At 45.5% G+C, this 12,623-nt stretch overlaps 1 protein-coding gene across 1 annotated transcript in view; it reads left to right on the forward strand.

Annotated features, from left to right (window-relative positions):
• GNA14 (guanine nucleotide binding protein (G protein), alpha 14) overlaps positions 1 to 11,736 on the forward strand; it is a 243,904-nt gene extending 232,168 nt beyond the window's left edge. Inside the window, exons 3-7 of the mRNA XM_011984080.1 lie at positions 607 to 761; positions 3,679 to 3,807; positions 6,055 to 6,184; positions 9,086 to 9,239; positions 10,655 to 11,736. Coding sequence (XP_011839470.1) covers positions 607 to 761; positions 3,679 to 3,807; positions 6,055 to 6,184; positions 9,086 to 9,239; positions 10,655 to 10,845 — 759 coding nt within the window. The 3' untranslated portion in view covers positions 10,846 to 11,736. The remainder of the gene's footprint in view (positions 1 to 606; positions 762 to 3,678; positions 3,808 to 6,054; positions 6,185 to 9,085; positions 9,240 to 10,654) is intronic.
• The last annotated feature ends 887 nt before the right edge of the window (positions 11,737 to 12,623 follow it).

Consider the following 12,623-nt stretch of genomic DNA (forward strand, 5'->3'; position numbering starts at 1 on the left):
TTTGACCTTGTGATCTGCCCACCTCAGCCTTCCAAAGTGCTGGGATTACAGGCGTGAGCCACCGCACCTGGCCAGTTTTTTTTTTTTTTTTTTTTAATGAAAGAGAGAACAAAATCCCAGACTGATGATTAGTTGGTATTATTGTGTTCCAGTTCTCTAAAGACAATGCACCTCCTTTTTGCGTGTACCAGGTGGACCAGCTTCCACCATTTTTAAATGGCCTCATTGGCTGTGCAGATACTCAAATGAGTCACATGTTAATGAAGAAGTAAAGTTTGCTGGTAGGATGATAGCTCCAGTGTCTCTTTATTTACCACTGGGTGTTGAATGCTGATGAAACTGACCCAGGACATGGCTGGGCACAGAAGCTGTAGGTCTTGGGCTCTCTGTGGTCTCTCCACAGAGCTAAGCAGCCACATCATCTCCACTCAGCATGGCTGCAGTGGGTATCTTGGCTGCGAGCAGCCCCTGGGAGGGTGCCCACCACGCCTCAGGCCTAGTGAGAGCTCTCCAAATCCACAGACCAGGGCAAGTCTTGTCCAGACATTGCCAATGGGTTGGCTTCCTTTCCTTTGCCTGATGCAAGGTTCTCTTTTCTTTGAGTAGGAAAATGCCCAGATAATCAGAGAAGTGGAAGTGGACAAGGTCTCCATGCTCTCCAGGGAACAGGTGGAGGCCATCAAGCAGCTCTGGCAAGATCCAGGCATCCAGGAGTGTTATGACAGGAGGAGGGAGTACCAGCTGTCGGACTCTGCCAAATAGTGAGTACAGAGCCCAGCCTGGCTGCCCGCGGTGCTTTCAGGCAAGCTCGGCCACACTTCAAAGAAGCTTCTCGCTGAACGCTGCTGAAATGCGGTGCACAGCGGCAGCGCTACCTGCCTCCGCTTTTCCGTATCCCACCTGACCTCTTGGTGCCATCCCTCACCACCTCCTAAAGCCGTCAGTCACTCTGTGGATCGCAGACCTCTCTTCCTGCCAACACCCACCTGCTCTCGCTGTGTTCTAAGCCTGTCGTTTCCAGTGAGAGACTCAATCAAATCTGAGGTCCCTTAAGTGGGACTGATCTCCTTTGGAGTGCTTAAATTACCTGATATAAACAAGAAATACCCTTGCTTTTGGCTTCGACTTTCCTCCTCTCTATATTCCTCTGCCTTTCGGGTTTCCCCATCAGAAGACAGCCGGTCCAACTGCCCTAAAATCCTAAGTCAAGTTTAGAGCAGCGGGGCCATTGACCCATCAGCCGCTGATCTGGTGCTGCCCTCTAGTGGCACAGGCAGGCTGTGCTCCCAGCACACACAGGAAGCTCAATCCTTTGTTTATTGGCCGCCTGGGAAGGCCTACACACTGTATTTTGGACCCATACAGCTCAACTTTTAATTCATTAATCCTTGAAGGTAAGAAGATTTCTATTTAGATGTCCCGGCATGCAAACTGTCCCATAGAGATGACAGATTTTCACTTTCTTAGGCATTTCCTGTTCACATCTGTAATCCCAGGGACTTGGAAGGCAGAGGTGGGAGGATCGCTTGAAACCAGGAATTCGAGACTAGCCTGGGCAGCAGAGCAGACCCCGTCTCTGCAAAAAATACAAAAAGTAGCTGGGCGTGGTGGCCTGTGCCTGTAATCCCAGCTACTCGGGAGGCTGAGGCGGGAGGATGTCTTGAGCCTAGGAGGTTGAGGTTACAGTGAGCCTTGATTGCACCACTGCAATATAGCCTGAGTGACAGAGTGAGACTCTGTCTCATAAAAAGGAAAATTTAAATAAATAAATAAATAATATCCCAGGGCAGTGCCTCCTCAGTCTGGCCACTGGGCAACAGTTTGATATGGGTCCTTCTTAAAGTGGCAATCACTCCTGCTTCTGCAGCTCAGCTTTCTCACGTGTCCCATATCATCTTCCATCCCCTGAGGCTCAGGAATCCCTTCCCCGGATTTGCCTCCTTCCCTTTGGGTACCACTGTCACCCTCGGAGCAGGCATTGAGCTGGACAAGGCATTGGGCAGGAGAGGAAGCCAGAAGTGTCACGTCCTGTGGTTTCAATGGCCTGTCTTTGGTGTTTATCCCGGGCTGAGAGTTTAATGTCATTAATCCAGGTTGGCACAACTAATCTAAGTACAGGAATGTTTAGGTGCAAAAAAGCCTCAAGGCAGGAAAATAAACCCCAATAAGGTGTTAGATCAGCATAGAGAGGTGGAAGAAGGAAAGAAAGGGCCACGGAGGAGGGTTTGCCTTTGACACCTCAAGGAGCCAGGGATGGGCACGACGTTCCTGAGCCATAGCTGAGGTGGCCTGAGTTAGCTGCCTCTGTGAAGTCCTGGGGATTGGCTAGGGCTCTTGATATAGATCCATTTGGGGAAGACCCACCAGACCTGCTACAGAATTCAATGTAACCCTGAAAACCATGGGAGCAAGGCCACTGACATGGACGAGGGGCATGGCTAGGGTGGTGGTCAGAGCTGTCACAGAGAAAACAGCGTCTCCTTAACCCAGTTGCCCAACCTTCCAAACCGGCAGGACTCAAGGTACTTGCTCATTTTCTCCATCTGAGCCAGCGGTTTTCAATCCCTTGGCTAAAAAGGTCTGCTTGCGATGCGCCAGGCACTGTGGTAAGGGCTGCAGGTATTAAACAACCAATGCTCTCTGCTCTCAGAGAATGTACAGTCTGGTGGAGCAAGTCAGGTATAAATCAAATAATTACACATCAAAGTACAGCAAAAACAGTGATAAGCCCTGGGACTGTATCTGGGCAGGGAAGTGGATTGTGGAAGGCTGCCCCGGTGCTTTGCTTCTGGAGCTGAAGGCACGTGGTGAACAGGGTTTGCCTGTGACCTCTTGCTTAGCCTCCATGTGAACCTGCTCAGCCCCTGATCCTGTGCTGGGACAGCGCAGGGCTGGTCTCAACTTGCAGGGGGCTCTAGCTCTGCAGCTCCAAGTCTTTTGTTAGCTAAGGCCTGAGTTACAGTTATTTTACCTAAAAATGTCTTTTAGAAAGGCCTTAAAAGTTGTTGTGTTTTTTTTTAAAGGATTCTCTTATTTTACTACAGAAAAAAAAAAAAATATGTGTTTTAAGCTCAGGGCTTCAATATATGGCCAAAAATAAGTGAAGGCAAGTTTTGGGTTATTTTAGGAGATGTATAGTTTCCCAGTGTCTTCAACAAGAAAACTTTTTCTTGTTGCTGTTGTTTTGAATTTCTCCTCGGCCTGTTTTACGTCTGTGTATTTTCTTAGAAACTCTATTTAGTTCATTGAGCAAAGCTTTGGAGAACAGCATCTCCATTATATAATGTTCTTGGACAAGGGTGAGTGGGAGGGAGAAGGGCCTCTGGAGGGAGGATGACAGATGGGGCGTTGGAGAGAGCCATTTCCAACATCCTGGTCCCTCCAGCCCCACTGTCTCCCAGGAGCCAGAGATGGAGCTTAGAATCCAGGAGCCAGAGATGGAGTGCTCTGCAGATGTCCCAGAAGGCTCATGAAAGTCCTTCTGACCCATATTGTCTTCAAAACAGTCGTAGGAAGGATGGAGAAGCCTGGCCTGGGGCTGGCTCTTAGGAAAGTCATTGATGGAATTCACGTGTCTGTGTGGGGCTCACTGTGAGTGGGGGGTGACTTCCTTTGAATAGGATGGACATTTCTCCCTTCTCTAAGAGGAGACTCAGTTCCTCGTTCTCTGATATACAGTTACCTGACTGACATCGACCGCATCGCTACACCATCATTTGTGCCGACACAACAAGACGTGCTTCGCGTCCGAGTGCCCACCACCGGCATCATCGAGTATCCATTTGACTTGGAAAACATCATCTTTCGGTAAGTCTGTCCCCCTGATGTACCATGAAGAATCCGTCCAGGCGTGGAAGTCCCCAGATGGATTCTTAAACGTGTTATTGCTAAGCAGGGATTATATCTCTTAGGGCAGAGTGACCCTCTCTGCTCGGGGTATTTAGAACTGTGGTAGATCTCAACCCTAGAATGGAGAGGAAGTCACCTTCCTATTACCCTTGGAGAAGAAGGGTTTCCTTACTGGAACCTGGAATGGTTCTTATGTGTAACACACACACACACACACACAAATGTATATACTTCTGTATCCCACAAATTGAATATAGTGATTATCGATGTCTTTTCCTTAAAGGTGAATAATATTTCCTTTCTCCTCTATTTTCTCCTCCAAGATTTATCCTTAGAAAATTAAGAATTTATACAAAAATGTGTATTAAAACTATAAAGAATAATATATACAAACTAACAGCTGTGTAAAAATGTATGCATTTCTACTTACAAATATAGGGAATACTTTTAGGATGACTTCAGTGAATCTTCACTGCATTTAGTTATGGTAAAAAGTGAATAATATAGGGCATATACCTAGCACTGCACATTTCAAAGCACTTTTATATCCACTATTTCCCTTGTTCTTCCTAAAAATTATCGCACATGATTTTCTAGTTGAGACAACACACCAGTCCTCCCACATCCGGGTCCTGTCTGATCCCCAGTTATAGCTCAGTGCTTCTTTATCCAGAATTGCTGTGTTTGGGGAGCCCTCGGGTCCAGCCCCTCAAAAATGTCCCCCATCTATATTAGCATATCCCTGATTTTAATAGTAGCCCCCTGTGCGCCCGTGAATTTCTCTAGGCCTTTTCACAATTAACTGCTTTTTGCCATGTCCAAAACCTCTTAGAGAGAGGCTCCCAAGGATTTTGTTTGTTTTGTTTTAGAAAAGACTTTTATTTCTTCTAAGTTTATCCTTCTTGGACTGTGAAGAATGGGTTTTGCATTACTTTCTAGAGTCTGCTGAATGGGTTTAACATCCTCCACCAGTGAAATCTATTACTTTACAACTCAGAGCACCTCTCCCAGTGGGATATTTCTGGCTGAAAAATTCTGATCTTTGAAATTGAGGCCTTTATAGAATGGCTTCTTCAAGCTCAGCCTTTTGACAGTTGCAATGTCCTATTTCCAGATGGTTCCCTGCTGTGATAGCCAGCCACGAACATGTCATTGTGGGAGTGGTCGCACCTCCAGGACATGGTTCAAGGACAGGATTGAATTTCTCGTTTTCCTTCCTGCGCTTTTCTGGACAACAGTTCTGGGTGGTTGGCCTGTGGGCCACCTAAGCACATCGACCCAGGGTCTTCAGGGACTGGTGTGTGTGTAGTGGGGCAGTGAGGTAGGGGTGGGTGAGGGTGACTTGGCAGCTGTATCTGGTCCATTATGTGTTTTCTTTGGCTCACTTGGTGTTATTAAGAATCGTTTGAGCTAACACATTAGATACCTTGTTTCTCCTGAAAAGGCAGAGGCTGTGGTCATGGCGAGCCTGCGTTTTGTTCTGCAGAGCTTGGCTGCAGGTACGCGGCAGGTTTCCCTGCAGACAGGGCCCCCGGCTGTTGTGCCGTGTATGTTTTTATACTTTGGGGAACCCACTTGCCTCATTCCCATAAACTGACTGATTCCTGGAGCATTTGAGTTCGTGATCCCTGGGCTGCGAGTTGCTGAAATTTTTCCCAGAGACACAGATAGAGGCTTTGGATTTCTGTGCTGGACAGAGGACACTTGTAGGTTTTTATAGGGAACAAGAGGTGGCATCCAGAGAATGCAGAAAGGATTTACGGTAAAATAGAGGAGCCACGAAAACAGAATAGGCTCAGGTCCTGAGTCCAGCGTGGGGGACCCGGAAGACAGCTGGCTACTCTGTCCCTCTTGTGTCTGGTATCCAGGGACTCTGCAGTGGTCGCCACAGAACCCAAGTGGATGTTTGCGTTTTCTGCCTGGACACTGGTTAGCTTCCTAACCAGCAGGCTCCCCAAGTCACCTCTGCATGCCTTCAGAAATGTCATTTACATTCTCTGCCTTCTTTGCCAGGAAACATCCAGTGGTCCCTCATTGCTTAAAGCAGCAGCATCAAACATTTTAAAACTTAGGACCTCTTTTCTGTCTTAGAAATTATTGAAGACCTCAAAGAGCGCTGGTTTCCATGCTATAATAATTCATGTCCTTTTCCCCTAAAGTGTCATGTATTCCAACCTTTGAAGGATCTATGTTTCTACACAACAGGATGGTGGATGTTGGTGGCCAACGATCGGAAAGACGGAAATGGATTCACTGCTTTGAGAGTGTCACCTCCATTATTTTCTTGGTTGCTCTGAGCGAATATGACCAGGTCCTGGCTGAGTGTGACAATGAGGTACGCTAGGCGGGAAGTTTGGGTAGCTGTGGAAGCCAGAGCCCTATTCTGTGGTTTCTAAGAAGGCAACCAGGTCAGGAAATAGACCCTCGTCATTAGGTTCAACAGTCTTGCTACTCAAAGTGTAACCTGTGGACCAGTGGCGCAGGCATCACTGGGATGGCTTGTTAGAAATGCAATCTTACTGAATCAACCCCAACCAACGACATCAGAATCTACATTTTCACAAGACCCCAGCTAATTCAAATACGTATGAAAGGCTGAGAATCATGGGCCTGGAACCCGGGTTCTAAACTTGAATGCACACTGGAGTTCGCTGAGGGACTTAATGAAAACCTGGTGCCTGAGTCCAACCCCAGAGATTCTGATTGAATTGGTGGTGAAGGGGGCCTGAGTGGGGGGAATTTTAAAAAGCACCCCAGGTGAATCCACTGTGCTGTGAAGGTTGGAACCTATTCAAAAGCCTAGGTTCTCATCCTTGGTGGCATAGTGGAATCTCTTGGCAAGCGTTTTACAAATGCCATCTCTTGGACCGAACACTAAAATTTCGTATTTACTGAGTTTAGGTTGAGGCTTCTTTCGAGAGTCCACTAGGGATTCTGCTGCACCGCCAATGCTGAGCAGCACTATCTCTAAAACACTTTACCTGGGCACAGGCTTCCTAACTTCCATAGGCCCATGGTGCTCCCGAATTAGATCCCTAGTGGAACTGGGGTGGGCAGTGGTGCTGGATGCTTGGAGCTGTTCTGGGGCTGCCTGGGATTGCATCTGCCTTCACATCTCCTGGGAGGGACTCCCTCAGGGCAGCTGGGATGGATCCAGCCTGGTGAGGCACGCATTGTCCCCTCAGAGTGGCCATAGCACTGGCTGTGTCCGATTCCATCAGTGGGAGCTGCCCTGAGAGTGAAGAGGACCCTCAGACCCTCACAGCCACCTCTCTGTCAGGTTGGGGACAGTTGCGGTGGAACACTCATGTCCTCCTTATCATCTTTTCCCCTGAACTTGCACTAAGACCTCTTGACCTTTTAGAAAAATGTCTTTTGTTTCCAAGGCATGAAAGTAAATCAATAAAGGACTCAGTCCAGGATTAGGCAATAACTGAACAAATTGTATCTTGTATTTCTTGAGAGCAGACTTTTCTCTGAGGAGCACAGCTTATATTACCTAATTAGTGGAGGATTAACCCATTTAATTGTGTCATTGTGCAAAGAACAGAAATCTTGGCTGCCGCCCAGCTCTCTCAATTGGAGATTTTTTGTTGTTGTTGTTAAGACATTCAGTTATCAATATAAAAAAAATGGCTCCAAATTTGTTTCAGGAATTATTTGTGACATTCCTCAGGAAACTCAAAAGATTAGTAAGGTGCACAAGGGACCAGTATCTCAGCCCAAAGTGCTTAGAAATTAACACTTTCTCCTCTCTTAAAAATCACAAAATATTTGGAGAAAAATTAAGTGGTTGCCACTCCAGACTTTCCTCTCCTGGTTGTAGATCTATATTATATACACTCTGTATACTGTCTGGGAATTTTTCATATACTTTATTTCCTTGGAGATCATTATCGATAAGATCATAATAAATTTTAAAGCTTTAATACATTCCAGATCGTAATTCCGCCAAAGTGTACGGAGTGGCAGAAGGAGCCTGGGTGTCTGGAAGTTGTGGGGAAAGAGTGATTGATGGCGTGGCCCTGTTGAGTGTGTGCTGAGCTTGGATGTTTTTCACTCTGATCCCTTCCTTCCCTACAGGGAAGTTCTTATTTCTTTCCTCTTAGAAATACTTGAGAAAGAACGGAATGCTGTCTAGAACAATTATTGTCCTAGAACAATTATTGTCACAGATAAGATTTGTTTGTGCCCTGTCTGCTCTCAGTAAATTAGGAGCATTTAGTATCTTCTTGCCAATGTCTGACATTTAGAAATTATCACTGTCTTTCTACGTAACCTTCCCCAGGTCCCACTATGACAGGGGCTCGGGAAAGTTATTTAAATATTCCAGATAAGGCCGGGCATGGTGGCTCACGCCTGTAATCTCAGCATTTTGGGAGGCCGAGGCAGGCAGATCACGAGGTCAGGAGATTGAGACCATCCTGGCTAACACAGTGAAACGCTGTCACTACTAAAAATACAAAAAATTAGCCGGGCGTGGTGGTACACACCTGTTGTCCCAGCTACTCGGGAGGCTGAGGCAGGAGAATCGCTTGAACCCAGGAGCTGGGGGTTGCAGTGAGCCGAGATCGTGCCACTGCACTCTAGCCTGGGCAACAGAGTGAGACTCCATCTCAAAAAAACAAAAAACAAAAAACAAAAAAAGACGTTCTGAACAACAGTATGCTCACCCATCAAACGGGCCACTGCTCTGCTTATAAAGTGTGGCACAGGGTGGGTTCACAGTAGTACTGCCTCCCGTCTCTGCCAATGTCTAGCATTCCTGGGGCAGTGGCCTTGCTGGAAGAGCTTTGTCATTTGACTGCTGAGGCCCAGTCTGGAAGCCCATAACCAACTGAGGTGGCCGTGTCAGGTCTGAAGTTGGCACTTCCCTACTTGGTAATCCCAATGATCACATGACACAGGAAATTTGTCAAATGTGGGTAGGAACCTTCCTTCTCCAAGTTGCACCAAAGCCTTTCTTATTTCCTCCCTGTGAGTTTTGGGCTGGAGAAGAGCTGCGATGCAACAGGAGAGGCGACCCAGAAGGGGAAGGTTGGTAAGAGGCTTGGGGAGGGGCAAACAGAAGTAGGAGGCCTGTTGCCTTGGGCTCCACATGCTCACCAGCTTCAGCAGACAGTGGTCCAGAGACTGCGACAGGGCAAGGGAAGAGATGGATGGACTGGCAATGTGCCATGTTGTTTCCAAAATATTTCCTTTCTACTTCATCCCAAGTCCCTTGTTCTTCACTTAGAACCGCATGGAAGAGAGCAAAGCCTTATTTAAAACCATCATCACCTACCCCTGGTTTCTGAATTCGTCTGTGATTTTATTCTTGAACAAGAAGGATCTTTTGGAAGAGAAAATCATGTACTCTCATCTAATTAGCTATTTCCCAGAATACACAGGTAAGTGTCTATCTTGTGGACGGTATTTCTGTGTTGATCTTGTCTACCTCCTGGGCATCAGTCTGGAGTTACCACAGCAAAAAGGGTCTCCCTGGTCTGCCTAGAACACCCTCTCTCCCTATTCCCACCTTCAAACAGAAGCTCTAGTTGCACCATTATGTGTTTTCACCGAAGCACCTCCACACACGCTTCCCTCCGTGCTGGGAATATCCTTGCCAACTCCTTTCACTTCCTCCACGTTGTTCTCCAAAACCCAGCAAAGGCCTCCCCTTCTCTGGGAGCATTTCTGGCCTCCCCTGCCCATCCGGTCTGCAGTAGGGGTGCCTCCTCCTTTCTGCTCCCTTGGCAGCCTGATCCCCGCTTGCTCTCTTGGCCACATCACGCTATGTCGTATCCTCTGCTCACTCAGCTTTCTTCCCAGTTGGCTCCGTGAGGGCAGAGATCTGCTTGATTTATCTGTGCATTCCTCGTGCCAGTTGGAGTACCTGGTGCTTCTTATGTGTATGTTAGACTGTGGCATCCCTTTTCCCAGACACGTGGCAGACTCTGAAGCTCTTTGTACATAACATGTCCAAGGTAGGAGAGTCTCATGCCCTGTTGCTAATTGTTTCTGGTACAGGAGATCTCAAACATTCAGTTTGACACTGATATTTAGTGGATTCAGGTTTCAGCTCTCTTCTTTCCCCTTTTACTAACCATACTGGCTGTGCAGTATAGCACCCTCGAGCTTTAAAATCAGCCTGATAATGTTAGTTCCCACATTCTTCCTTTTATCTCTCCTAGACCAGAGCTGTCTGTCCATATGTGTTAGCAAGGATTACTTCTCTTCAAAAGTGGTCCAAATCAGACAAACTGGGTCACTATGTTTAAACAAATCGCCATAAAGTACAATTTTTAGATACCAGAGGACATTTTAAAATATGACTATTTTATGGGTTCATGATGAGATACCATAAAAATAATGCTGCAGGTAAACTGTTCCCTAGAAATAAAGATCAAAGCAGGATCTCAAATAAGAACAAGAGTACATTAAAAAATGGTTCTTGGGGCCAGGCACAGTGGCTTACGCCTGTAATCCCAGCACTTTGGGAGGCCAAGGTGGGTGGATCACCTGAGGTCAGGAGTTCAAGACCAGTGTGGCCAACATGGTAAAACCCCGTCTCTACTAAAAATACAAAATCGCTGCACGTAGTGGCACGCATCTGTAATCCCAGCTACTTGGGAGGCTGAGGAAGGAGAATTGCTTGAACCCCAAAAGTGGAGGTTGCAGTGAGCTGAGATTGCCCCACTGTACTCCAACCTGGGCTACAGAGCAAGACTCTGTCTCAAAAAACAAACAAACAAACAAAAATGGTTCTTGGGAGGACATGGTGTTAAGTCTGTGTCTTTATTCCCCTAATTGCACTTGTGACTAGGACCAAAGCAGGATGTCAAAGCTGCCAGAGACTTTATCCTGAAGCTTTACCAAGATCAGAATCCTGACAAAGAGAAAGTCATCTACTCTCACTTCACGTGTGCTACAGATACAGACAACATTCGCTTTGTGTTTGCTGCTGTCAAAGACACAATTCTACAGCTAAACCTAAGGGAATTCAACCTTGTTTAAAAGCTGCTGCCCACTCCTCCCCCATAACAGAAGATGTGATTTGCAAACTCCTTGTTTTATTTGCAAGTGCTTCTGACATCTCCAGAGCCAGCCCCGTGCCAGGCACTAAGGACGCCATGCAGATCGTGGAGACAGAGATGGGTGATGGAACTTGGAAGACATTTGAGTTTACCAAAATACTTTAAAAGTCTTTGCATCCCAAATTGTTTTAATAATTATTTTCTTGACTTTTGGCTGTAAGATTTTGTGTAATTTTTGAATTTGGTGTTTTCTAGAATTTTTAAAGGCCACTTTGATTTAGTTTTAAATTTCAAATATGTTTAAAAATAGCAATTAAAATTATGTAAGCAAGGAGCCTGTTTATAGATCATGCCTTGAAACCTCTAGAACTAATTTGGGTGACTTTTTAAAAAATGCTAATGAGTCTGAAGCTTTTCATTAAATCTTGTAATTTAGAGACATTTTTAATTTTCACCTCATGCTGCTGAAGGCTGACTCCTTTAACTTGCCACCAAAGATTTTTTTTTTTGAACACTTAGTTCTTTTTGTGTGTTAATTTTCTAAGCCAAATTAATAGATATACAAGTATATGTAACTTAGCTTTGCCACAATTTGATCACCATGAAGCCAAAGCTGGCATAGAGTAATGGGCTCTAGATAGCATGTATGTTGTATTGGTGAAAAATGTGTGTGTGTGTATATATACATTTTTATCCCCAATGTATAGTATATGACTAGGTCTTGTAAACGTATGAAATGGCTAAAAGCCCACACTGTTTGACAAATGTTATGTAACCCTGCCAAAGTTCTGATGGCCACCACAGATTTGCTGTTTGAATTATGTATGCTGTGCCTTTCTGAGGAGGCTAAGAATATACCATTCTGCTATTATCATTGGGTTATGTTGTGTTTCTTAGAGCTCATGGTTGACTGATGGTTCTGCTCCTAAACAGGAAAATGCTGTGGCCTTAATAGTAACTCGGAAACTTTCTTAAGGTTCCTCCTTTCAAGGCAAGTCTGTACGCATCACCGTGGCATGCTGCAGTTCCCTCAGTAGCTGGCTGGGTCAAGCAGAAGGAGAATCCTCTGGAAAGTAAGAGTGCTCCACACTAAAGGCCCAAGATGGTTTTGTGCATGTGTGCACACACACACCATTTGGGGATATAAGGTATGAAGTGTCTATCTCAAATCAGTCTATAAAATGCACCTCGGTTGGCTAACATACTTTATGGAACCATGCGTCCCCATTCTGTGGGAACAATTCCAAGTGCTGAAAAAGACAAATTATTCTGATATGTAGCGATTCTACAATAGCAACATCTAACTTTAAAAAAATGAATCCTTACTCAAGAGATCAATGCAATAACAACAACTTTTGTGGAAGTTCACAGATTGATGTTAAAATTTATCTAGAACAGTAAAGGTCCAGAAATAGCCGAGACAATTTTGCACGAGAACAGAGAGAGGGGAGTGGAGCTCTTTAGGATATCTAGAAGCACAAACAAAATACAAGACAATCCCCCTCCCCACCCATGATGGGCTAGAGGCTATGGACTGGGTTTCACTAGCCAATTAACATAAAAAGGGTTCAACAGAATCCAGTAATCGGGGAAATTAAACAATGAAGAATTCCATTTCTTATTTCAAGCACTTTCTAGCATTGAGTTTTTGTTAATTTATAGTTGGCTGACCACTTAAAGCATACAAGAAAATGATGGCTTTCCATATTCTAGTTGTAGGAGGGCTGTTAAATAAGTCATTCAAAGGGTGGTAACAAT

This window comes from Mandrillus leucophaeus, unplaced genomic scaffold (genome assembly GCF_000951045.1).
Source record: "Mandrillus leucophaeus isolate KB7577 unplaced genomic scaffold, Mleu.le_1.0 Scaffold260, whole genome shotgun sequence".
Taxonomy (NCBI): Eukaryota; Metazoa; Chordata; class Mammalia; order Primates; family Cercopithecidae; genus Mandrillus; species Mandrillus leucophaeus.